Source organism: Hydra vulgaris, chromosome 01 (assembly GCF_038396675.1).
Source record: "Hydra vulgaris chromosome 01, alternate assembly HydraT2T_AEP".
Lineage (NCBI taxonomy): Eukaryota > Metazoa > Cnidaria > Hydrozoa > Anthoathecata > Hydridae > Hydra > Hydra vulgaris.
In genome coordinates, this window is record NC_088920.1 from 36,851,767 (window position 1) to 36,878,414 (window position 26,648).

Below are 26,648 nucleotides of genomic sequence, written 5' to 3' on the forward strand. Positions count from 1 at the left end.
AATATTTAGAGATCCCTAAAAATCTTAAGCACTTGCTCACCCTATATTGTAGTCATATGAGAAATTGCATGAGCGACACACTATTTAAGAAACGGTTTTGTGAAGTTAACTTATTTGAACTCAAAACAAAAACATTCAAAATTTAATTGGAGTCACATTTTAAAAAAATTTATATTAAGCCTTAAAAACCTGTTTAATATTCTATTGAATGATATGCAACAAATGGAATTTTACAGCTGGTTTGAGAAAAAAGATAAGTATGATTTAAAAAGATAACAAGTTAAATGCTTTTCACTGATAATTTTTTTCTTTAAAAAATGAAAATTTTTTCGACATTGCTTCACAACATTATATGAAAAATTATTGCAATCGTTGACTACATGGTTGCTGAAAATTAATGTCTGGCTTTTACAATTCCTGATAAACTTGCCGTAAAATCTTGTTTGATATCTTTAGTTGCTAGACTCAGGCCCGTAGCAACCGGGTGGGCAGCAGGGGCATTTGCCCCCCCCCCCCAATAGTTTTTCAAATAAACAATTTTGAAGAAATTGACTGAAAAAATGACTAAGAGAAAAAAAAAAGGTCATTGAAACTATTTCAGGGTAGTACTGCCCCACCCAATATAATTTCTGTTCCTACGGCCCTGAGACTGAAAGGCTATGTGTATTAGTCGAGTAAGTTTAATCTTTGGACAAAATTTAATTTTTGCTTATACTGTTGCTAAAGATTGCTTATTTTTTACGTCTGTCATCAACTGTAACTATCATTATTCATTTAGTATTGTGGTTTTCAATTTATGTAGCTTATGTAGCGTTGCGTTGTAATTTTTCAATTTACATTTTCAACAAGTTAAACGTTCCAAGCTTGTTTAGAACTTTTAACAATTTGCCTAATATATATTTTCCAAACGGAGACAAAGGTGTGTTTGAAAATTCCGAGTATGTTATACACTCTTAAGCGTACGTGAGATCATTTGTTAAATGAGATCCTAGATCTCTTTCAGGGTTTGTGACTTTTAAAACTACAGTAATAACCCTTTAGTTTTGTAAGTAAAGTAGTCGTGTTTTATTGGTTCAAAGTTGACACACATGACTTCATTCGCCAAGCTTGCATTCATTTAACAATTATATCCAAACCATATTGTAAACCTTTTCTTTGTTCATTGCTTTTGAAAACTTTTATTATCTTTGTGCCATCTACATAAATTTAAAAAACATCTGACAGGTTTTTAATGAATATAAGAAAGTCCAAAATGTCCTAAAAATAGAACCTTGTGAAACTCGGCAATTTACATCAACCCAGTTATAGTTGAGTCTTTAAGTATTACACATTATTTGCTGTTTTTCAAGAAAGGCTTAAAAAACAACAAACAATGTGAAAATTTTGTTGACTTTTTCTTATTTCATTTGCTATGAGTCAAAAAGTCGATTGATTTCATAATATTTGTGACACATTTAAAACGAACACATGTTGACCAGGGCCTTCGAAAGCGCCAATATTACCCGGGTCAAAAATAAAGAACGGCGTCCCTATTTCAAACCAAGAAATTACAAAATTAAAAGTTGTGTGAGCGCAGTAATTATCTATTTCTGATACAGCATATTGTATTCCTGCGTTACTATTATTTCTCTGGATTGAGAAAAATAGTTAATTAATCAAAACTGACTTATGAATCAAAATATTAGTTTTAAAATCAATAAACGAAAATTCAATCAACAAAATCTTCAAGAAAGGTAAGTAAGGCGCTTAAAAATGAATTTTTCGAGCTTTTCTGGCCATCCAAATACTGATGACATTGTCGTAGCTTACCTTTTAAGCCAAATTTTCTTTAATAGAAATAATCAAAAGATCAGTAACGTGATCATGGTCAAACGGAAAGAGTTTTTTACAATCTTCAGTTTACTAAACGAGCTTTCACTCTCAATAACTGGCACAGGAATAGTGTTGAAAATACAGAGCATGATGCAAGTGTACGGAAAAAAGTGTTCAAGTTTCTTTTCAAAGATTTGATTGAGTAGCCTCAGTTAAAATTTTTAATTATAATCTATTTTGCGCTAAGAGATGCCTTGCTGGTCGAGCTCCATACCGAAAAATTTCTTTCTACTTTTTCTTTACTAGATAAAGATAAAGTCAGATTGAGAATCACATTCTCCCCTGATGGATAAAGTTCCTCCTTCTGATGAGTAACTTTGAAGTTCATTTGAAGTTCAAACATTTCCCTGAAGCTCAGCTTCAGGGAAATTGTTTGAGGCCCTCGCTGATCAGCAGTCCTTTGAATTACACATATTGAGTGCAGCAGGTGATCTTGAAAGAGACGTAGAGCTCATTGGTTCCTATTGACCCTCATGGGGCCAACAGGAACCAATGAGCTGGGAGTCAACTGACTGCGAGTCACGGTCATTATTAAAGGGATCCTTAAGGAAAAAAGTTAGTAGTAATTATAATACCGGAAGTTGTTATAGGAAAAAAAGTATGACACATCAAACAGTTAAATTACTGGAGAGCTTAATTGAGTGTTTGGAGAAAAAACATTTCCATTAGTCTGCGTTATGGTTTTAAATAGGGAAAATTTCTAGAAATTTTGGAATTTTTCAAAAAAAGGAAAGTTTTTAATAATTAATGGGTAAAATGTCTTATTTAAGCTGTTGTTATTAAGCTGTTGTTTGTAATTTTATCTTAAAATATTGTGAAGCAGATAATAAAAATTTTAGAAAGCCCCCTTTGAAAAACACTTTTATTGGTATTTTGTTAAAACTTTTTATTATAGGGTAGATTAGGGTAATATGAGCACCTTAAGCGAAAATTGGAATAATTTCAAAAATAATTAAGCTGGATTTAAAATTTTTGCGAATACACAATTTTTAGAGATCTCTACGCGTGATCCATTTATATATTTGGACACCCGGAATTTTATCTTAAAAACACAGAGGTTTTAAAAAAGTAGCAAAAGTGCTCATATTACCCAGACCACTTGGTAATATGAGCACTTTAAATTGGCTCAAAAAAAAAACATTACTTTTGTAAAAAAAATACCAACCTGACAATTAGAACTAATTTTCAGAATATTATGATTCGCTATTAACAAAACTTATCATTAAAAGATCTAATTTTAAGCCACTTTTTGTTGAAATAATACTAATATGTTTTCCGCAAGAAAAAAAAAAATTTGTCATTATTTTCTCAATTTTATTAACTCAAACATTTGAACAACAAAAATTTAATTTTTTTGAATTTAAATTATAGAAAAATGTTAAGTATGGTTAAAATATTAAAAAGTTTTACTATATTTTGTTTTTATTCAAAAAAACAATTAAAACCACTGCTTTTTTGAGACTTTAAACTAGGTAACTTCAATGAAAATCACTGGGTAATTTGAGCATGCTCATATTACACAAAAATGGCATCTTTAAATAAAGTCAAAACTAAATAGTTTATGCATTTTTTTTAAACAAAAATGGATTGGATATTTAACAAACATATTTTTCTTTATGAAAAAATTAATTTCATTATTTTAGCACCAAAATTTCGCGCCACAGATTTATTTATGCGCGATGATATTATTTTAACAACGCAAAAAATTTTACAGCGTTTTAATTAGATAATTACTGCATATAGATTTACGCTAATTGTACTGATTCCTGTAATCATGACATAAAGTCGATTCAAAAAATAAATAGCAACTTTAACTTGACTGCTTAAATCTAAGAAATTTTTAAGTATGCTCATATTACCAAGGTGCTCATATTACCCAAGGTGCTCGTATTCCCAAGGTGCTCATATTACCCTAATCTACCCTAACTATAAGTAGTTATAACAAAAAATAAAAAGAAACTATGACTATTTGTTTTTTTTTAATTTTCTAAAACTATTTCATCCTGTTATTTGCTAAGCATATTGATGTTCATTGCCGTAGCAAGCTTTGTTTAAAACTAAACATAACTTGCACCCCCAACCCTTAAAGGGATGGGACATTTTTTAACATCTATTAAATTGGCCTAAAAGTTATTAAAAATTGCAAAATTATATGTAAAAAGACTTGATTGAACATTTACAAAGTTTTACAACTTTTTCCTAAAATTTTTATTTAAAAATTTAGTTAGCAATAAAAATAAAGAGCTTATGATTTCAAGGTCATGAATTCCACCGCTATGTTTAAATAAGTGCTTTTAAGACTTGAGTCTCACTCGCCACAACCTTGCTAGAGCACTTTTGACTTTATAAATCAATAGATTAAAAAGTTATGCTATACTTTAAAATGGTTTAAATGTATACCGTATTTTTCAACCCAATACTTCCAAGTGGGCAAATTGGGCGTGTGTTTTATAAGTATCAAATCAAGCAAATAAATTTATTAATATTTTACTGAACATTCAAATCAAATGTGTTACAAAGTTCTTCATATTAAGTTATCTTTTTATTATATTCTAAAAAATAAATTACAAAAATCTTAGCTTAATTATAAAATTTAAATAAGAAGTGAAGCATTTTGATTTCATTTATTATTTTCCTATATTATTCGCGGTCTGATTTAACAAAAGCAAAATGTTCGAACTTTCTTTCTGAATATTTAGTCTTTTTGACCCGCTTTTCTTTTAAACTGTACAGGACATCACTATACAAAGGCAGATTTTTTCTTCGAATGCACTCAAGATAATCTATTTCTCTGAATGTGACGATACGATATATTTTTTTTGCAGGGCTGTCTTTACTCAAAAGACAAATAAAGTTGATCAAGTATCCAAACATAGCTACAACTACTCCAGCAATAGAAATACCAATTCCAAATACAAGTAGAAACCAAAACACTAGCATAACGTATTGATACAATAGATGCGGAGAAATTTCGCAGATAAAACGATGACTGTTAATATAAGAGTTTCTATTATCACGCGATGCCTCGTGAATTTCACAAAATCCCATAGCAGGGAGTAGGACATAACCTGGTTTTGGCTCTGTTTGTGATTTTAAACCGTTGCTAGTTAATCCTATAAAACTATGAGATCGGATCCAACGAACATAGTTTAAGCCATATTTACGAAAATCGCCATTGAGTAATACATCGCAAAGAATGAAAGCAACAACGTTTGCAAATAAATATAAAAATTTGATACAAACAGACATTATTACTCGCAATTTCATTTTTCTTACGCTATTAGTTTTCACGTTAAAGTAGGCGGATACAATATCTTCAGCTTTTACTTCCTTGTTGTTTAATGTATCTTTAAGGCTCATCAAGTCACTATTTGTAATTTTAAATATTACATAAGGAAGATAAAACAATATTGCTAAGGAAGCTATAAAAAACGGCATATATTGATATTGGTCATAATACTTTTTTTTCATTGGATAACAACCAAAAATCTTTCCTAAAGCACGATCATTAACTGCACATAAATGGCCAAGACTATTAATACCGTCGTGCTCCATATTTTTTGGTATTCCATAGTAACCACAATCTTCAAATCTATTAATCATTTCTTCAAAAACATAAAATCCTAAATACGAAGTTAGTTTTAACAAAAAGTATCTTCTCTCCCTCCAACACTACTCAAAAAAACTATTTTACCTTGAATCCAGCATGTAGTACCCACAAAACTATCGCTCATTCCATTTGTATTTGCCACAATGCAAGAAACCTTATCATTAAAGTAATTTACACCAATAAGCGCCGCAAATACAATGCAAATTTTAGTCATAAAAATTCGTTGGTATTGATCAGTCACACTATCATTTCTTGATTTAATTTTGATTGATATAATCTCTTTAATACTGTTTGCTACTAACGACATGTTTAAATATACGTAGAATTAAATGTTGCAACATAATAATATTGCAAAACGAATTCGATCATGCGAGCATTAACTGCACACTGCAAAGTAATGAAAAGACGTTTACAATGCAATGGCTTTATTATCAAAAAAACAATTCTTTAACTAATTCCGAATAGAATTGATATTTATACATATATATATATATATATATATATATATATATATATATATATATATATATATATATATATATATATATATATATATATACATATATATATATATATATATATATATATATATATATATATATATATATATATATATATATATATATATATATATATATATATATATATATATATATATATATATATATATATATATATACACAGGGTGACCAGAAAAAAACGGAGACAAACATTTTTAATAATTTTTTATTGAACCAACAAAAATTAAGTAAAACAACGATGAATAACAACAACATGGACCTTCCGCAATAATATATTATTGCGGAAGGTCCATGTTGTTGTTATTCATTGTTATATACCATCAGTATATATACTGAGCCGGTTTCGAAGTGGCTTCCTCCCGCAACAATGCATAAGCCCAAACGCGTCTTGAAATTTTCAGCGATGGGCCGCAGGTCTTCTGGCAACAATCGATTCCATTCCCGGCGCAGCGATTGCATCAGCAACTCCAAACTTATGTGACGTGTAGCACAGGCCCTGGCCTCCAAAATTAACCACACGCTGTAATACATCGGGTTGAGATCCAGTGAGTAGACGGCCATTCCGAAGACGCGATGAAGTCCGGAAAATGGGTCCGACACCAGTATTGAGTCGTTTTTCCTGTTGAAACGTCCAATATACATTGCCGAAGTGCTGTTAGGCCCACGGAAGTACAACAGTCTTGAGAATGTTGCGCCGGTAGACTTCTTGGTTGATTTTGACTTCTTGATCCACGAAAACGAGGAGGGTCTTACCGCTAGCACAGATTCCGCCCCAGACCATGAAGGACTGAGGATTTTGGTGGTGTTCGACAATGGCCGACGTGCTAGGAGCCTCAGCGGACCAGCTCTTGTTGTTTTGGTGGTTGTGAGTCTGCTCGACGGTAAACAGCTTCTCGTCCATGAACAGGATTCGCTCCCATCGCTGAGCAGCGGACCGACGCTTGAGTTGGTGACATCTCTGGAGCCGCACACATTTGTTTTCATCGGTGAGCAATTGAACTTTTTGGAGCTTGTAAGGCTTGAGGTTGAGCTCCCTTTTTGCCATTTGTCGCATTGATTCACGTTTCATTCCAATTTCACAGGCGATTTTTTGCATGGAGACCCTCGAATTTCGCTTGACTCGCTTCCTGAGTTGGTGGACGTGTTTATGGTGCGTCTTCTACCACTTCCTGCACGGCGAACATCGTGGCCGAGCTCCTTGAAAACACGGCCTTGGACACAGTTTGCTTAGGCACATTAAGCAAGCGAACAATATCACATTGACGCATTCCTTTACGAAACAACTCCAAAATTGCACTACGTTTATTTGACATTCTAAAAATATAATATATTTCAAAGATATCAAACTAAGAACATATATATACTAAACATAAAAACGTGGAGAATCGAAAACCAATAAAATTAATTGGATAGCGTATAAAACTTTATTATCAGGACATAACTTTTTATATATGAAAATAAAAAGAAACAAAAAACAAAATAATATTTATAAAAAAATCAATTGTTCTAATAAAAAAAAAAATCTAAATATATATTAAAATAAAGTTTAAAAATTTGGTTAAATGCAACATTCTTTTTTACTGTTTTTCTAGAAAATGTTACGATGCTTAAATAAGTATCGGATAAATAACTGTTGCTAATTTTTTAATTTTTTATTTTTTAACGTCTTTGCTTCCAACAAAGCTGCAAGCAACCACTAACAAGAGTTGGAAGTTACTGAACGAGAAAAAATGAAAATTATAGAGCAAGATAACGATTGACAGACGACTTAAAATATTGCAAATTATATGAATCAGGAAAGCAAGAAGAAGGAAACAAATTCCAAAGAACTTATCCTCGAGGATAAAAACTAGATGAATACGAGTTTTTGGAGCACTCACAGTAAAAGGATTAGACTTAATTGAATGATGAGTAACACAAGAATGAATTTTAGCAGATGGCACAAGATGGCTCTTTAGAGCAGTGCCCATTATAGTATTTGTGGAAAAGAGAAAGAGAAGCAACATAGCGACAATGTGATAATGGTTGGAGATTGGCTGCAAGAGAAGGTCTAACTATGTTTACAATGCCTTTTTGCATCTTGTCTAAAAGAGAAAGGGCATTATTGGAAGATCCGCCCCAGATATGGAAACAATATTCCATACAAGGATGGATTTGTGATTTAAAAAGATAAAGAAAAGAACCCAGAGTAAGAAATTGTCGAGCACAATAAAGAGACATTATCAGATACTAATTTTGCAATGGATTTGATATATGGTTTCAAAGAAAGATTGGAAGTAAGAATTAATCCTAGAAGAGTAGATGACTCATCGAGTACATTACCATTTATAAATATAGGAAGATCTAAATTTTTGCGATAATGATTGGCTGAAAAAAATTGGGTTTTACTTTATTATTAATTGGGTACTGAATTAAAGTTCACTAGCCATTAATAAATATATTTTATTCCAAAGTTTAGTCCAAATTCAGTGGTAAAAACCGGGTCCGAGACCGGGTACCCGGCACCGAGTCGAATAAAAAAGTAAGAATAAAAAAAAATTTAAACAAATAAAATATAATTTAGACTAAATAATTTAGACAACACTTTTTTGCTGTATTTTATTTTAATTTCTTTTTGATTTTTTGTTTGTGACAAATGAAAAACGTTATCAACGTTCAAAATAATTAAAAAGTGGACAATCAAATAATTTTTCCGACAATAATTATGGAACGCTAAAGCTGCCTTAAGTGCGTATAGTTTATTATGCGATGTGCTCACTACATTATTTGCTGTGCTCATTGCATTATACGATGTGGTGACTACATTATACACTGCGCTAACTACATAATTTGATGTGCTCACTGCAATATATGATGTGCTCACTACAATATATGATGTGCTTACTACTATATATGATGTGCTTAAGCATTATATGATGTGTTATTACATTATATAATCTGCGCACTATATATATGATGTGCTCACATCATTATATGATGTGATGACTACTATATAAAGTTACGCTACTTTATACATTACAGGTTTGATTTATAAAATGGCTGATCATCAGCTAAAGAGAGTAATGCAAGACCTGGGACTTTCTTATTTGATTAAAATTTTCAACAGGAATCTATAACTACTGATCTGATTTTAAAGTTGTTCTTAAGAGACTTTGAAGTATTAGGTGTTTCAAACAAACAAAAAGTAATGCAGTAAAGAGTTAAATGTTCAATCTATAATACGAAAATACTTAATAAGTATCCAAGTGAACTTTGAGGACTCTCAAAGTTTGAAATACCTTGTCATGTGTTCGAAAATCTCTTAGAAGAAGATTTTACAGTTAAAGACATTTCTAGGTTTCTAAATGTTGCTGAGAGAAAAAGTAACAATTACTTATATTATTATTAGAAAAAGCATAATTTTATTAATATTACAAATGATGATCTTGATTCACGAGTAGTTTTATTAACAAACGAGTTTTCAAAATACGGAGGAAGATTGCCCAGCCAAATATTAAAAGTTCATGGTATAAGTGTTCGAAGATCAGTATTGCGAAAATCAATATTAGGAGCAGACGATTTAGGAAACCAAGAGCGAAAAAAAAACAGTCTTCATTACAGAATCTACAATGTAATCTACTATGGCACGTTAATAAGAATCATAAGTTAGCATGTTGGTATTTTATAATAACAGGAGTTATAGATGGTTTTAGTCGTTTGCCAGTTGTCCTGGTGTGTTCAACCGATAACAAAGCTAACACTGTATTTAATTGCTTTTTAAAAGATGTTAATGATTTTGGCTTGCCAAGTAAAGTCAGATCAGACTAAGGTATGAAAAATGTACTTATTGCAGATTGCATGATTAAAAAATGTGGAGAATGAAGAGGAAGTATATTAATCGTTAAGAGTATTCATAATCAAAGCATAGAATGATTGTGGAGAGACGTTTCTTCTGGTTTATTAAATTACTATTATGAGCTATTTTATAACACAGAAGATAGTTACATACTCAATCCTTCAAACGCAGAAAATTTGCTTGCATTTCACTACATTTTTCTTTAAAAAATAAATGATAAACTTGATATATAGAGACACGCTTGGGCAAACCATCGTATACGGACAATTAAAACACCAGCCTTAAAACTTTGGGTGAGCGGTCAACTCAATAATCCAATGAGTCTTGAACTTAACAATGAACTAAGACACAGAAAGAATTCTCATGACCATTTCAATTCTGATGAACGTCCAATATTTGAAGCAACTGATATAGGCAAAGCACTGCTATATTTGGAATTACAAAAAGTCCCTCAACCTTTATTTGACGTTAACTCTGGTATAACAACTATTTTATAACTAATTTTGTTAAATTTAATCAAATAATACTTTTTAATTTTTTTTAAATATTTTTACTAAAGATGGTGAACTATTAACCCCACTTTTTGATATAGCCGACCAATTTGAAAATGTACATAACAAAATTGAATTCTTTCTCTAATTTAAATTTGCTAGGAAAACTACGCAACTATTTTAATCTTTTCAAAACAACTTAAAGTTATAAAACTCAACAATAAAATCAAAGAAAAACATTGACACTTAAAACATTTTTAGTCAAAAGTTTACAACATGCCAAAAAAGGCATCATTGAATGCATTGTCATAAAGTCGAAATAATTTTTCTTCTAAAGGTAACTTATTTTCGATGTCTTGGTAGAATTAATAAACTGGAACATTTATATGAAGTTGGAATCCAACAATTTACAGCATCAATAAATGAAATGGATTTATGAACAATCAACAAGAATAAAAGATGTTTCTCCTTCTGGAAAAACATTGATTCAAGCGGAATTCCTTCCCGCAACTCAAACACTTGTTCTTTTCAGTAACTATAAGTTCTTAATTTATTGATTTAGTTGACAAAGGTTTATGTATTGGTCTAATATCCACTTTTCCTTGGCCTCCACCCATACCTAATTTAATTTCATTTACACCAAGACTACAGTTCAATAAAAATCTCAAAAGATTTGGCTAAACAAGCCATTAACTCACTTCCATCGGGTTTTTTAAACAACTTTATTGTAAGCAACTTTTTTCTTTTTGATTGTCATTTATTTCAAGTTTTATTTTTCTACATCCAAGATCTGCTTTTTGTAAAATTATTTTCTGGTCAGTAGTAGGAATTTTTCTAGCATACATATTTGCCATATGCCAATGTAATCTATCAAAATTATTTTATACTACAATTGTCAAATATATATTCTACACAACTGTAGAATAAATATTTGACAATTAAATGTCAATTAGAAAACTGAGAATATATAATAATTTGTCAAAACACAATGTTTGTAGATTTTAAAAACAATTTTTAAATTTTTATAAACAAATGTTACAGTTAAAATTTTCTTTTTTTTTAAGAGTTTTTTTTTTGTTGATTTTTTTTTAAGAGTATTTTTTATTGATTTTTTTTTTAGAGGTTTTTTTTGTTGATTTTCAAAATTTAACATTATAAAATAATTACAAAATTTTCAAATATTGCAAGAAAATTTACCACAGAATTTGACGAATGGACAATTTGATTAATCAAAAACAAGTAAAATGTTACTTGTTTTTAATTATTCAAATTGTTAACAAAACATTAATGTTAACAAATTGTTAACAAAACATTAATGTTAACAAATTGTTAACAAAACATTAATGTTAACAAATTGTTAACAAAACATTAATGTTAACAAATTGTTAACAAAACATTAATGTTAACAAATTGTTAACAAAACATTAATGTTAACAAATAGTTAACAAAACATTAATGTTAACAAATTGTTAACAAAACATTAATGTTAACAAATTGTTAACAAAACATTAATGTTAACAAATTGTTAACAAAACATTAATGTTAACAAATTGTTAACAAAACATTAATGTTAACAAATTGTTAACAAAACATTAATGTTAACAAATTGTTAACAAAACATTAATGTTAACAAATTGTTAACAAAACATTAATGTTAACAAATAGTTAACAAAACATTAATGTTAACAAATTGTTAACAAAACATTAATGTTAACAAATTGTTAACAAAACATTAATGTTAACAAATTGTTAACAAAACATTAATGTTAACAAATTGTTAACAAAACATTAATGTTAACAAATTGTTAACAAAACATTAATGTTAACAAATAGTTAACAAAACATTAATGTTAACAAATTGTTAACAAAACATTAATGTTAACAAATTGTTAACAAAACATTAATGTTAACAAATTGTTAACAAAACATTAATGTTAACAAATTGTTAACAAAACATTAATGTTAACAAATTGTTAACAAAACATTAATGTTAACAAATTGTTAACAAAACATTAATGTTAACATATTGTTAATAATAGACACTTTCAGTGTTAGCCAATTAAAAAGTTCAATGAACTTGTTAAATACTAACTTTTATTCAATTAAATTTTTTTGTTTGTTTATTTTTAGTTAACTAAAGTAACTATATGTAACTAGTAATAAACTCTACGTAGTTTTGACTCAATATTCTTGAAAAATACCCTTTTACTCTTCATCCTTTGAACAAACGATCTCTATCATTGCTTGAAATCTTCTGAGGTTTAACGATGGAGAAAAAGATAAATTTTCATTTTGATTTAAGTCGTCTGTCGATGACAAGGTACATTTTCTTGCTTGTTGTTGCTGTTCGCATCTACAAGAACCTTTAAGTCTGATTTTATCACCAAGTGTGATAACTCCTCATCAGATACAGCTAAAACTAAATATCAAATCTTTTTGTTTTAAATCAGTTTATGAGATCTTGTAAACCAATATTTGTTAAAATATCAACTACCTCATTATCTGCTACAGAGGATGCCATTTTAAAAAGATAAACAAATTTTGTAAAAACCCAAATTTTATAAAAACTCTTATCTAAATTTCACCCTCCTTAAAACTCCTCTGTATAACGTAACGACCACATCGTATGATGTAGCGAGCACATCATATAAAGTTAAAAAGTGTTTATAGTTATTAAAGTTTTTTCTTTTTTTTTTCAAAATCCTATAGGTCCTGTAGGACTTTTTAGCTAGGGTACCCCAGTATAATAAATTAAATCTTGCAAGACCACCAGTGGCTCTCCATATAATAAATTTGTCTTGTCAGACCACTAGTGGCTCTTTAAAGAACTGCTGATATCAGCTATCGTGGCAATACTTGTGCCAAGAGGACAAAGATTTTATGCAATCTTTGAATTGCAAAACTCCTCAGAGTCTCTTGAAAAAGACTCTTTAAAGTTTTGTTACTGTAAATAAAATAATTCTATATTTAGTAGCAAGGATTTATGACATAACAAGTTACTTCACCTTTAATAACATTAGTACACAAATAACAAATCTTATATATACGATTTCTATATATATATATATATATATATATATATATATATATATATATATATATATATATATATATATATATATATATATATATATATATATATATATATATATATGTATGTATGTATATATGTATATATATATATATATATATATACATATGTATGTATGTAGGCATGTATGATGTATGCATATATATGTATAATACTATATATATTTATAACTATATATATATATATAGATCTTGTATATACATATATGTATATATATATGTGTATATATATATATAATACATATATATATGTGTGTGTGTATGTGTATATATATATATATATATATATATTTTTTTTTTTTTTTTGTTATTTCACCTCCCCAAGGCCCAAAGGCCACTACAGATGAGGAGGCTACTTAATTGTGGTTATAACCCTCTCTCAACTCTATAACTCCGAAACACGAACCTTGACGAACAAGGCCGCTGCGCGGAGAAACAAGTTGAGCGCGGTACTACCAGGGACGTGGTGGGGATCGAACTCGGAACCTCTCGCTTATGAAGCGAGCGCACTACCACTACACCACTACCGCACATATATATATATATACAGAAATGTTTGTATTAATATATCACTTTATCAGAAATGCTAGAATTATTATTGAAACTAGGGATTTCTTGACTATTACATATATAAATATATATATATATATATATATATATATATATATATATATATATATATATATATATATATATATATATATATATATATGTATATACATATATAATTATAACGTTAACTTAATATAATTTGAACGCCACGATGTTTATTGAGTATATTTTTTAACGAACAAAAACAATGTATTTTTTTCCTGATGTTTGCTAAACGCATGAAACTTTTAGTAGTAAAAATCATGTAGTTATTTTTATTTAATCTCGTCAAAAAATCAAATATATATATTTATATATATATATATATATATATATATATATATATATATATATATATATATATATATATATATATATATATATATATATATATATATATATAAACCAAATTTGTTCTTTATGTAATTTCATTGATGAAAATGACTCAAACGGCTAAGCAAATGAATCCAGCTAGAAGCAACAACGTTGAAAAAAGACCTTGATATTCAACTTTCTGGTGATCTGTAAAATACTTTGTAAAGTACAAGAGTCTAGCATTCAGCGCTGCAGCTAAGGAATACATTTTAAAGCATACATTTGTAAGCAGAGAAATAAAAATTTAGAAAAACTTCTGCAATACTTATGCTTGTCCCCATTTAGAATACGCTACAAGCGTCTTGCGCTCTAATCTTAAAAAAAGACACTTATGTAATTCAACATTTCGTCAAAAAATACCCCATAAACTGAAACACTTTGACTACAAGACAAGATGTGCTAAATTTGGCCAAAATTTACATATTGACTGAACAAAGCGTGCTGATCTTATCCAAAAAATTCAAATTTGAAAACGGAGTTGATTCAATCTACTAGTATATTAAACCGTTATCCACTTCTCCTATCTATTGTAATAGCAAATGCTTTCGTTAAAAAATTAATAGTAGCTCCCTAGTTCGTTATAAATTTTTCAACAATCAAGTTGCATATAATTGAAACTCTCTGCCAGAAGAGGTTGCCAATACCATAATTTTAAATATAAACTATAGTAAATATAAACGATGATATTGTGGTTTATCCTCCGCCAGCTAATTGCCTTGCGGAGGCCACATTACCAAGGCCTGCAAAGACAAGTTCAGCTCGCGAAGGAGCGTCATTACCTGCACTACGGACCAAGAGTAGAGTGAGTTTGGGAAGAACGAAGGTGTATTAGAGTGTAAGATAGAAGAAATCGAGTTAGAAAGATAACATAGAGAAAGCAGACAAGAATTGCACACGATTCTAGAAGGCGCATTAGTACTGTTGGTCAAACCGACCAAGAATTGTAGAGTTCACTTGATATGACTGTCTCCCCAATGTTTTTGGTAAATATAAACTTTATCAGCAAAGTTTTTCTTTTGCAGAGCCTTAAGTTAAATACAAATAAAAATAGGCCATTAAGTTTAATGAAAATCGCCGCGTAAAAGAGCTTAAAATCTTCTACTTCTTTAAGAGTTAAGCATTGCGTAATTTATATACGATCCCTAATCTACAACCTGAATAAAAATTGTTCTAAAAAACCAAGCATTAGTCCAATTAAGCTGTCCTAAATATTTCATTAAAGACTTTTGAAAACGTATTTTTGTCGTTTTAACTTTTCATAAATTAAAAACAGTATTGTAAACATTTAGCTCCAATTATTCAGTTGATGGAATTAACATTTGGTGAAAATTTTATGCAAATCTGATATACATTTAATGAGATGCAAGGTTTAGAATTGAAAATTTGAGCAAAATGCATTTAAATATTACATTCATTAATTTTTTCATCCACAAATAACTTGCGGTCGCCGTTTTAGATGTTGGTTGATTTTTATATCTTGCAAAACTAGAATGAAAAAAAGAAAACGTTATTCTAAATCTTTGTGAAGATTTAGAAAACGTTTGGCTGCATTACGCGACGTTAGAATTACCTTGTTCTATCTCCTTATTTTTAAGTTTTGAGATAAACGATTTAAAAAAGAAAGACTTTAGGCGACAGCATATAAAATTTTTCTTACAACTTATGTTTTTTCCGCAACTTTTTAACTTATAACTTCGGTTTTAATAGAGTAGAAAAACATTATTCTTAGATACAAAACACTATTAATAACTCAATTTTTTCAAAAAGTGGAGATCAAAAACAAAATATTTCTAACGTCGCGATTAGCAAAAGAGACGAAAATTAAGCATTAAAACTCTATTGGAAAGTTTAACAAAAGAAGCGAAGTTCTGTTTTTGTTTAATCTAAAATTCTTTTCTTGAGTTAATAATCCCCATTTTTTGTTCGCGTGGACCAGAAAACGGTGTTTCTAAAACGAATTAGAAACTATATTTTTTTAAAGATTGCTATCACATTTTTCATTTGACTTTTTTCAAGCCATACACCTCCGCGTTTCCCCCCCCCCTCCCCCTCCTAATCCGGCTGTTCATAGAAACGAAATATAAATTTAAACTAAATATGCTTTTACGGTTCGTCATTTTCGTGTTATGAAAAATAAAAACTTTCACATTCTTTGCTTAAGCGGCAGAGCATCAAATTATTGTATCAGTTACTAGATTTTGCTGCAATGGTAAAAGACATGGTATTCTAATATGTATTTTAATTTTATCTAAATTTTTTAAATTCATATTTATGTATAAAATATAATAATTGTACAGCTCATGTTTTTTACATTCATGTACAGCTCATGTTTAGGTAATACATAAAACTTGTATGAATATATTGGGTAACAGGGGGCATTAAGCCCCATGTTTTCAAGAACTTTTTTTTCTTTCTTTGAAATAAGTAAATAAATATTGAATTGAAGCTGAAAATTTTTTTATATGATAGGTAACACATTCTGTTGTTACTTCTAAATTATTCTATATGTACAAAAGCTTTATTCAGAAAAATGTTAAGTTGTTTAGTGAAAAAAAAAAGCTTAAAAGTTACAACTAACGTTGACTCAAATTTAAAAAAATGGGGCAAAAGGCTCCAGTATATAAAACATATATTTTTATATTGTTTGCAGGCAATTCTCACAGATCCAGTCCTTAACTTCAATATCAGCTCCACCTGGAATTGCTGTGCATATGGTACTAAACACCACATAAGTCACAGCACACCCATTCTTCTCCTAGACCTCCATGAATACCACACTTTAGACACACAGTATCATTATCCTCATCATCTCTATCACCTCCCTATCATATCCAGCAGGAAGATTTTTTCTTTTTTCTTGGAGTGTTATCTTTTTTCGATGCTTCTAATTTCAGTCATTTTAAGCATTCCACACCTGTTAAGCTTTCTCCTTAGTGAAACCTGACTCTAGTCAACCTACCATGCCCACAAATTTGTGCCAATCTGGGCTGCACCTCTTTTAGAAAAGAGTCTCTCATAGAAGACTTTCCTGAGGATGAAGTAGGCAATGGTGTCTGTAGTCTTAATTAATTAATAATCAACAGTGCATTATTTCTCTAAGAAATTTTTTTTTTTTAAAGCAGAAGGTGCAATGGAATCATTAAGGAAAAAAATGCGATACCTTAAAAACCACTTACCTATAACTGCTAATTAAACATCAATACCATTGGTTAGAAACACAAAAATCCATATAACTTTTAACCATATAACATAAAATTCTGATTAAACTTATAAGATTATTTCTTAATAATTTATATAATTTTCAAGTTGTTCGTTTTTATTGTTAATTATTATTTAAAAATTTAGTTGATTAGTTCTATTAATATAATAAATGCAGATAAAATCCTATAAATCTAATGCAACAATTTGCAGACTGGTTCTAAGTGATTTTATAAAAAAAAGAGATAATAGTAAGTGGTAATGCGGTATATAAATAATAGTAATGCGGTAGTGGTGTAGTGGTAGAGCGCTCGCTTCATGAGCGAGAGGTTCCGAGTTCGATTCCCGCCATGTCCCTGGTAGTACCGCGCTCAACTTGTTTCTCCGTGCAGCGGCCTTGTTCGTCAAGGTTCGTGTTTTGGAGTTAAAGAGTTAATAGAGGGTTATAACCACAAGTAGCCTCCTCATCTGTAGTGGCCTTCTCGGCCTTGTGGAGGTGAATTATAAAAATAAAAATAAAAAAAGTGGTATAAGTGTAAAGCAAACTTTATATCACAATTTTTTAGGACTATCAACAAACTCTACATCACAATTTTTTAGGACTATCAATAAACTCTACATCACAATTTTTTAGGACTATCAATAAACTCTGCATCACAATTTTTTAGGACTATCAATAAACTCTGCATCACAATTTTTTAGGACTATCAATAAACTCTACATCACAATTTTGAGGACTATCAATAAACTCTACATCACAATTTTTTAGGACTATCAATAAACTCTACATCACAATTTTTTACGACTATCAATAAACTCTACATCACAATTTTTTAGGACTATCAATAAACTCTACATCACAATTTTTTAGGACTATCAATAAACTCTACATCACAATTTTGAGGACTATCAACAAACTCTACATCACAATTTTTTAGGACTATCAATAAACTCTACATCACAATTTTTGAGGACTATCAATAAACTCTACATCACAATTTTTTAGGACTATCAATAAACTCTACATCACAATTTTTGAGGACTATCAATAAACTCTACATCACAATTTTTTAGGACTATCAATAAACTCTACATCACAATTTTTGAGGACTATCAATAAACTCTACATCACAATTTTTTAGGACTATCAATAAACTCTACATCACAATTTTTGAGGACTATCAATCTGCACACACATTCCTATTCTTGTTTGCTGTTTTTTTGCAATTTTTTTTTCCAAAAAAAAATTAAAATATATATATTTTTTTTATTGAGATAAGTTGATGGAGAAAATTAAAATTACAGACATTACAATAAAATTAAACACATAGTTGAACTTCTCTCTAAAAATAATGGGAAAAATAAGATGTATAAGAAAAGATTTACAAAAAATCTTCCTTTGATAAATAAGTATTTTTTTAAATAAATTTCATTATTTTTTTGAATTTTTAGTCAAGCAATAACATTGATGCTGATCAAATTGCCGGTATGTATACATATTTTAAATGAAGTTTTATAACTTTTTGTAAATTTTACAAAAGATTTATAGAATTTTAAAACAGTTTTGCTAGATTAGGCCTTAAATAAAAAATATTTTGAAATTAAGAAGCAAATATTTATAGCAAGGCACTAGAAATCAGTTTTTTAAAGTTTAAAAAAAAAAACTTTTTAAAAAACTTCCTTTTATTAAAATCAGGTTATTTGAGACTTTATATTATACAATTTGCATCACAAAAACTGTGTTTGTGTTATTGCAACACAAAATTCTTGTTTTTGTTATTGCAACACAAAAACTGTGTTTGTGTTATTGCAACACAAAATCTACAATAACAAATACATCTAATACATCTTGCTTTTGTTATTGTAGCGCAAAAACTGTACATTTTTACTGGCTACAAATTAATAAAATAAATTGAATGAAGAAAATAAAACTTTACATAAAACAAATTATTTCAGGTACTTTTTTTAACTTGTAGTAAACTTTACTTTATAAATATATAAAAATTGTTTTTAGAGTTTAAAGAATGTTTCAACTTATATGATCGAGACAATGATGGAATTATTTCCATTGATGAAATGATGACTGTTATGAGATCATTAAGTCAATGTCCCTCTGAAAGAGAAATCAAAGAAATTAGCCTTGCTTTAGGTTAATAAACTTCATTTAAATAAAAATTTGTAATTTACAGGTTAAATAAATTATAATAATAATTTGTTTAAAGACTTTTAATCAAATTTACTCAAATTCATAATCTTTTTTAGGTAAAAACAAAATTACATTTCCGAAATTTCTTGAGTACATGATTCCCATGATGAAGAAGCAGCGTACATGGGAAAATGATATATATGAGGCATTTAGGCTGTACGATAAAGATAAAACTGGGCTTATATCAATCAAAGATTTGCAACACATTCTTACACAAACTGGAGATCGTTTAAATCAACAGGAATGTAAGTTTTTTTTTATTAACTTCTAATGCAGTTTTATTACATTGACAAACAAACTAGATAAAATGTGAGTAAATATGAATTTTAAAAGTTTACAGCAATATTGGAATAAGAAAATTAATGATTTTTGAATTTGAACTTTTGTAAATGTTAAGAATTTTAGTGCTAATAATATTCAATAACTTGTAAAATTATGCAAGTTTTAGTAATAATAATAATTTAATAAATCTTATAAATGGGCTTTTAATTTTTTATTTTATAATTTTATAAGGCCAAAATGCAAAACAAGAAAAGTGCAATAATTATGCATCACCTAATAATTTATCCATTCTAGTTTTGGTCTCAGTTTTGACTGAAATTTCAATTTAAACCGATACCTAAAAATTTTGGTTCTGGTACTTTTTATAAATTCAGTAAAAAGCGAAATTTCGGTTGAAAAACATACCGGAAACCATAAAAATTTGTAAGATTTTAAATTTTTTTCTATTTTAGAAAAATAGATATTTTTGAGAACTTTCACAAAATATTTTTAGAATTTGCTCTTTTTAAGTTTTAAGAATTTTTACAAAACACCTTGAAAAATTCTTGTCTTGCAGAGAAAATCAAAACCGGTTCTCAACTTTTGCTATTAACTCTTAATTAAATCTATTCATAGTATTAAATTCTATAGTATCTAATCTATAGTATTAAATCTCAATTTGTGAAACACGTGTAATCAATTCTAACATAATACATGTATAAAATAACAGCAAATATAAAATTGCATTTTTAATTAAAATTTCCTAATGAAATTATTTATGACTGGCCAAAATGTCCGTATCGGTTTCGGTAAAATATTTGCTGGAATGTCGGTTTTGGTTTCGGCACTGAACTAGAGTACCCAAAATTTTGGTTTATTTCGGTTTAAGTTTTTTTTCTGTTTCGGTCAATCACTAATTCTAATAGATATTAAAATAATAATTAGCATCCTCTACTGGCCCCCTAGCCCTTGGGGAGATAAATTTAAAGTCAAAGATTTTTTGTAAACCGCTTTACCATATATATAAATAATCTATATAATATAAAGTACTCTATAAATAAATTATATAAATAAAGTTATTTATATATAGGGTACAGCAATTTACAAAAAAATCTTTAACTTCAAGTTAAAGATTTTTTTGTAAATTGCTCCCCATGGCCTAGGGGGCTAGTTGAGTAGGGCACTCGTTTTTAAATATCTATTAGTATGGGTATATTGATATTTGATGCATAATTATTGCACTTTTTTTGTCAGTATTCTTTAATAGACAAAACATTCATTAATAGACAAAGCTTGCTCAAAACAGGTTTTCATATTTATAATGTTGGATAAGTTATAAAGTACTTGAGGATAAAATTATAAAACAAGACAAAAAGTTAACTTGATCTTAAAATAGTGTCGCTACAAAGTGTGCAGTAATTTTTCATCAACCAAATATTATTTATGAGATAAAGAATTAAAAAAAAAAAAAATTAAATCAGTTGGTAGAGCTCCACTAGAATTTTCAGGTTGGGGTCAGGATCTTCATGATCAACCTGCTCCTGGTAACATATAGTTCTGTATAGCCTGCCACATGTCCTTTTGCCTTGTAGAACTTCTTAGAAACAGTGTTAACCTGTTACATTGTTTCTAATCATGGGTTTTTCCTTGTTATTTCTTAATACTGGCTATGCAACTCTTTTTGTTACTTTTGTTACTAATGATGGTACAGCTCTAAAACTCTGTTTAATGGTTCTAAATTTAGCTGGAAATATGGTTTCCTAAACTCTGCGGTAGCTCTCCGCAGAATTCAGCTGGTTCATTAACAGCTGAACTCTGAAAAAAGAGTTACCATAGAGTTTAGCTGGGTGGTGTCTCTAATATTGATTTTAATGTGCATTATTGATGCCCCATAATGAGTCCTTGGTTATAACTTTAGGTTAATCAGTGTGAATGAAGTGACTATATTATTTATTGCTTAGGGTACATGTACTACCTATTTTTGAGTCATATTTAATATTTAAATCATAATTACTAAAACATGAAACATTAAAATTGCACTTCGTGTAATCTTCGTGTAATGCGGTAGTGGTGTAGTGGTAGAGCGCTTGCTTCATAAGCGAGACGTTCCGAGTTCGACTCGCACCACATCCCTAGTAGTACTGCGCTCAACTTGTTTCTCCGCGCAGCGGCCTTGTTTGTCAAGGTTCGTGTTTCGGAGTTATATAGTTGAGAGAGGGTTATAACCACTGATAGCCTCCTCATCTGTAGTGGTCTTCTCGGCCTTGGGGAAGTAAACTATTTTAAAAAAAAAAATCTCCTGTAATTAGACAGACATGGAAGCTTTTATTCCTTCTTTTCAGATAAGGTATGCAATTTGAACTATTCATGGTATTTAGTTCAAATTATTCAAATTATGAAAGGAAAAGAAAAATATCAAAGGAAAATTGTTTTTGTTACAAAGTTGTTTTAAAAACATAAAAAGTGTAATTAAGGTTTTTGCAGAGTTATCAGGTACAGGCTTTTTTTTAATTACTATTTTTATTTTCTATTATCACTATTTTATAGATTTTTTTTTTTCAATCATTAAGCAATCGATGTTGAGTTGAATGAAAACTTAAAACAGAATGTTTTGATATTAACTCAATATGTTTTGTTGTTTCACTTTTTGTAGTTGAATACATGCTGAAGGTGACTGGCATAAATAAAAACGCTACACATGTTAAATATTCAGGTAAGTTGGTTGTTTAAAAAACTAGTAACTTACTTATTTGTAGCTTTACCTATCTTGTGCAGCCTACATGGAGCAAAATGTGCTTATTTAGGGTAATTTATTGAATAAAAAATCTCTTGTGAAATTTAATCCTATAAAAAATTTTTTGAATGAGAGAGTTACAGTATTTTTTTGAGTTTTTTTGAATGAAAGAATTACAATGTTTTTGATTAAAGGAGAGTCCTCGACATAAATTGTGTCACAAGGATCCATTTTCAAATAATTCTCTGATAGAAATATATATTAAAAAAAAAAGCGCCAATTTTGAATATTTTCAAAATTTTTTCAAAATTTTATTTTTATTAAATATTTAATTTTGATTATAATTCATTATAATTTAGTGTATTAATTTACGGTAATTTTGCAATGATATTTTTAAAATAATTTTAAATTTTACTGTATTACAGATCTTTCAAGAGCATTCAAAGAAATTTAAAAGGATTATCTATATCGTTTTGGAGCTTTACAACACGCCATTTTTTATTATTATTACTATATAGTTTTGAAAGCACTTTGGTATCAGAGTTTGGAACAATCTATTAGCCTAATTTGCTCATTTAAATTTAACCAGACGTACGCCCAAATGTCACGCTCCCACGATACGCATACCCAACGCCAGCTATTTTTACATTATAACGTAAAAATAAACGTTTTTCAACATTCGCAAGCGCTATTTATTTTATAATTTATTTATTTTTCAAAGTTGTAATTATTTATAAGTCACAATATTAATCTCAATTATAATATTTTGAAAAAAAACTTTTTATATTAAATAGACAAGAAATTAATAAAATTTTCAGCTTTTATTCAATGCCTCGATTGTAGTGACAAGGTCACCGCCAACCTTGACTACTTCAAAAAATCTCTTTCATAACAAACCCTTGAATGTATAAGTTGTAAATGTAATGTTAATTTTTATATTCTGAGAGTAGAAGGTAAAGCGGAGCTAATTAAAAAAAAAAATTTTTTTTTGAGATTTATTCGAGAAGGTATTGTCTATAAATTGTTTGAGAAGATATTGCCTGTAACCGGTTTTATGTAAAAGCATAAAACCAATTATAGGCAACATTTTACATAAAAAAAATGTATGTGAACCTATAAACCGAACAAATAGATATTTGTAGATCCTAGTAAATTCCTAATTCTTTGTACTCGATGATTGCTTGATGCACAGCTGACTTGATGACTCTTAATCTCTTTGCAATAATTTCTTTTGCGTTCTGTCGGCTACAACTTGGACTATCTAAACGGTTGTCAGAAACTTTTTTTTGTCCCAAAACAGTTCCAAGTTTCTAAAATTAGGTAAAGCAGCCGTGGCGCAACGGCTAAAACGCTTTAGAAGCAAAAGATCCACGGTTCAATGCGAGCTGGGAATAATTTGCGTTATCGGTACAAAAGTAGGTGTGAACTTCCTAATTAAATTTTTGCGGTGCTCAAGTTATTTCATAAGTTTAGCTTCACAGGAAATAAAGTTTTTTCAGTAAAATAACTTAAATCAGTTTTAAAACCAGTTTTATAAATTTAATTTAATAATAATAAAATATAAAAATTTATAAAAAATAAAAGAGGACTTTATTGTTAAAAAAACACACAAAAAAGCATGCTTTTATTTATTTTTCAAAACACGATTACTCCAGATTGGCTAATTAAAACAACTCGGTACTTTGCAGTATTACTTTCTGATATATGAGGTAGAGGATGAACTAAGATCATTATACAAAAACAAAAATATTTCTTTTAAGTCCCAAAAAACTGAAAATTAACAAATTTGTAGGGGGTAAGGTTCAAAAAAGACTTAGCAATCTTAAAAATACAGTATCGGACAAAACGAGTGCAACCAATTAATGCTAATTTAGTTTCTTTATACAAAAGTGCTGCATTTTTTCAATTTAGATAAATAACTATGTAACTGTTTAGAGACAAAGCTCTTCAAGTTTTATTCATCACAAAGTTTATTATTTGTACACGAAAATTAATAAATTAATCAAAAGTATTAAAAAAAGTTGATTTCCTTCTGGACAAAACAAGTGCAACTCAACAAAATGTTGACCAAGCTGTATTTCGCTATCAATATTTCGTGGCGAATCCTTTGTTGTCGACCACAGCCTTGCATCTTCGGGACATAGATTCGATCAGGTGATCAATGAAACTTTGTGGAATCGCTGCCCAGGCCTTTTGGATTTGTTCAAACAGTTGATCCTTATTACGAACACCTTCACGATTAATTCTGCGGTTGACGATCTCCCACAGGTTCTCGATAGGGTTGAGATCCGGAGATTGAGGCGGCCAATCCATCATCGATTAGTGGTTGTCTTGAAACTACTGCTTGACTACTATTGCAGTGTGTTTCGGATCGTTGTCTTGCTGAAAAACCCATTTTATTGGCATATTCCATTCAGCATGAGGTAACATAATATCTTTCAGGATATTTTTGTACATGAAACGGTCCATTATTCCATCGTTTCGATGTATTGGACCTAGACTGTTAGCAGAAAAACACCTCCAGACTATTACATTGCCTCCACCATGCTTCACGGTCTTATGGCAGTAACGTAAATCGAGGCGTTTTCCGGCCGGTCGACGTACACGGCAAATGCTATTATTATTTTTTTTATTATTTTATTTTATTTTGCCGTTTAACAAATTTGACAGTTTCCATAAATTTACAATTAAGTTAATGGCCGGAGCAAGAAGAAGGCATAATTTGCCTTATCGCCAAGCACCGTGTTACAATTTATAATTTTTACAAAGTTGCTTCAAGAATATATAACATAAAAGAAAAATTAAATGAATGTTTACAAAAGATATATAATAAATAAAGTAAATATCGTTTAATACATAATATCATAAATAGATTGAGTAAAAGTAAGAGTTAATATATAAAACTTTATATATTTTAAGTAAAATATATAAAAGATAAAGTAAAATATCATAACTAGATTAGGTAAAAGTAAAAGTGAATATATAATAACTTTATATATATAAATACGCACAAAAAATAAAATAAAAAACGAGAAAATGTGATTTTTGATAATGATTATTGTCAAAAAATTTTAACCTTTTTTTTTTTTTTTTTCTTTCGAATAATTACGAAAATACGAATAATTAACTTGTTTTTCAGTTTTTAAATTATATATCTGATCTATTTTTAAAAGAAAGACTTATAATAATATAAATCAAAATCTGCGTTTAAAAAAAACTGTTTTGAATCAGTTTTAAACTGATGAAGAGATTTTTTTTTTCCGGAAACAATGTTTGGAAATCTTTTCCACAAAAGTGGTCCGCGATTCTGAATTGAATAAGAAACTTGTTTAGAATAAGATTTTGGTATAACAAAGTTGTTAGCGGAAAATCTTGTAGCATATTTATGGTGTATTACTTTAAAATAAGTTTCAAATATTTTGGGGGACAGTCCATATTTTGTTTTATACATGAACAGTAGAACAAGATGGATATTAAGTTTGAAAATATTCAGGGCACCAATTACACGTAAAAGAGGTTCACAAGGAACCGCTCTACCAGATCCAAATATGATTCTAACAGCATGTTATCGCTTAATGCTATCGCTTCCAATGATGTTGAACTTCGATTCATCACTGAACAGGACAGTTCGTTATTTCTGCACATTCCAGTCAATATGAGATGTTGCAAACAGGAGTCTTTTTTTCTGGTTTTTTAGTGAAATCAGCGGTTTCTTTGCAGGGCGTCGAGAAAACAATCCGGCTTCAGCAGCACGTTGTCTGATTGTTCGGTCCAATACAGGGAGCTCTAATTGATTTTGTATCTCGACTGATGATATCCAGGGATCCTTCTTGACGCATCTGACGATCATAGAATCCTCTGTAG

At 29.2% G+C, this 26,648-nt stretch overlaps 2 protein-coding genes across 2 annotated transcripts; one reads left to right on the plus strand and one right to left on the minus strand.

Moving 5' to 3' along the window:
• Nucleotides 1-4,343: 4,343 nt before the first annotated feature.
• LOC100204606 (innexin inx3) lies at nucleotides 4,344-5,878 on the minus strand. Its single transcript, XM_065787101.1, has 2 exons — nucleotides 5,567-5,878; nucleotides 4,344-5,495 (listed from the first exon to the last, which is right to left on the minus strand). Exons 1-2 carry the CDS (start codon nucleotides 5,787-5,789, stop codon nucleotides 4,513-4,515), a joined length of 1,206 nt encoding a protein of 401 aa, XP_065643173.1. The 5' UTR covers nucleotides 5,790-5,878; the 3' UTR covers nucleotides 4,344-4,512.
• A 10,603-nt stretch (nucleotides 5,879-16,481) lies between these two features.
• Nucleotides 16,482-23,595, plus strand: LOC100215780 (calmodulin-A). Its single transcript, XM_065788056.1, has 6 exons — nucleotides 16,482-16,606; nucleotides 19,036-19,069; nucleotides 19,598-19,732; nucleotides 19,846-20,034; nucleotides 22,704-22,763; nucleotides 23,210-23,595. The coding sequence occupies exons 1-6, from the start codon at nucleotides 16,592-16,594 to the stop codon at nucleotides 23,236-23,238; spliced, it is 462 nt and encodes a 153-aa protein (XP_065644128.1). The 5' UTR covers nucleotides 16,482-16,591; the 3' UTR covers nucleotides 23,239-23,595.
• Nucleotides 23,596-26,648: the final 3,053 nt, after the last annotated feature.

Excerpts from the sequence above, each read along its gene's own strand:
- LOC100215780 (XM_065788056.1), top strand. Across the intron at positions 19,070-19,597 it reads TGATGCTGATCAAATTGCCG|AGTTTAAAGAATGTTTCAAC; the intron begins GTATGTATACAT and ends AATTGTTTTTAG. Across the intron at positions 22,764-23,209 it reads TACACATGTTAAATATTCAG|ATCTTTCAAGAGCATTCAAA; the intron begins GTAAGTTGGTTG and ends ACTGTATTACAG.
- LOC100204606 (XM_065787101.1), bottom strand. The coding sequence starts at position 5,789 with ATGTCGTTAGTAGCAAACAGTATTAAAGAGATTATATCAATCAAAATT. Across the intron at positions 5,496-5,566 it reads TACTACATGCTGGATTCAAG|GATTTTATGTTTTTGAAGAA; the intron begins GTAAAATAGTTT and ends CTTCGTATTTAG.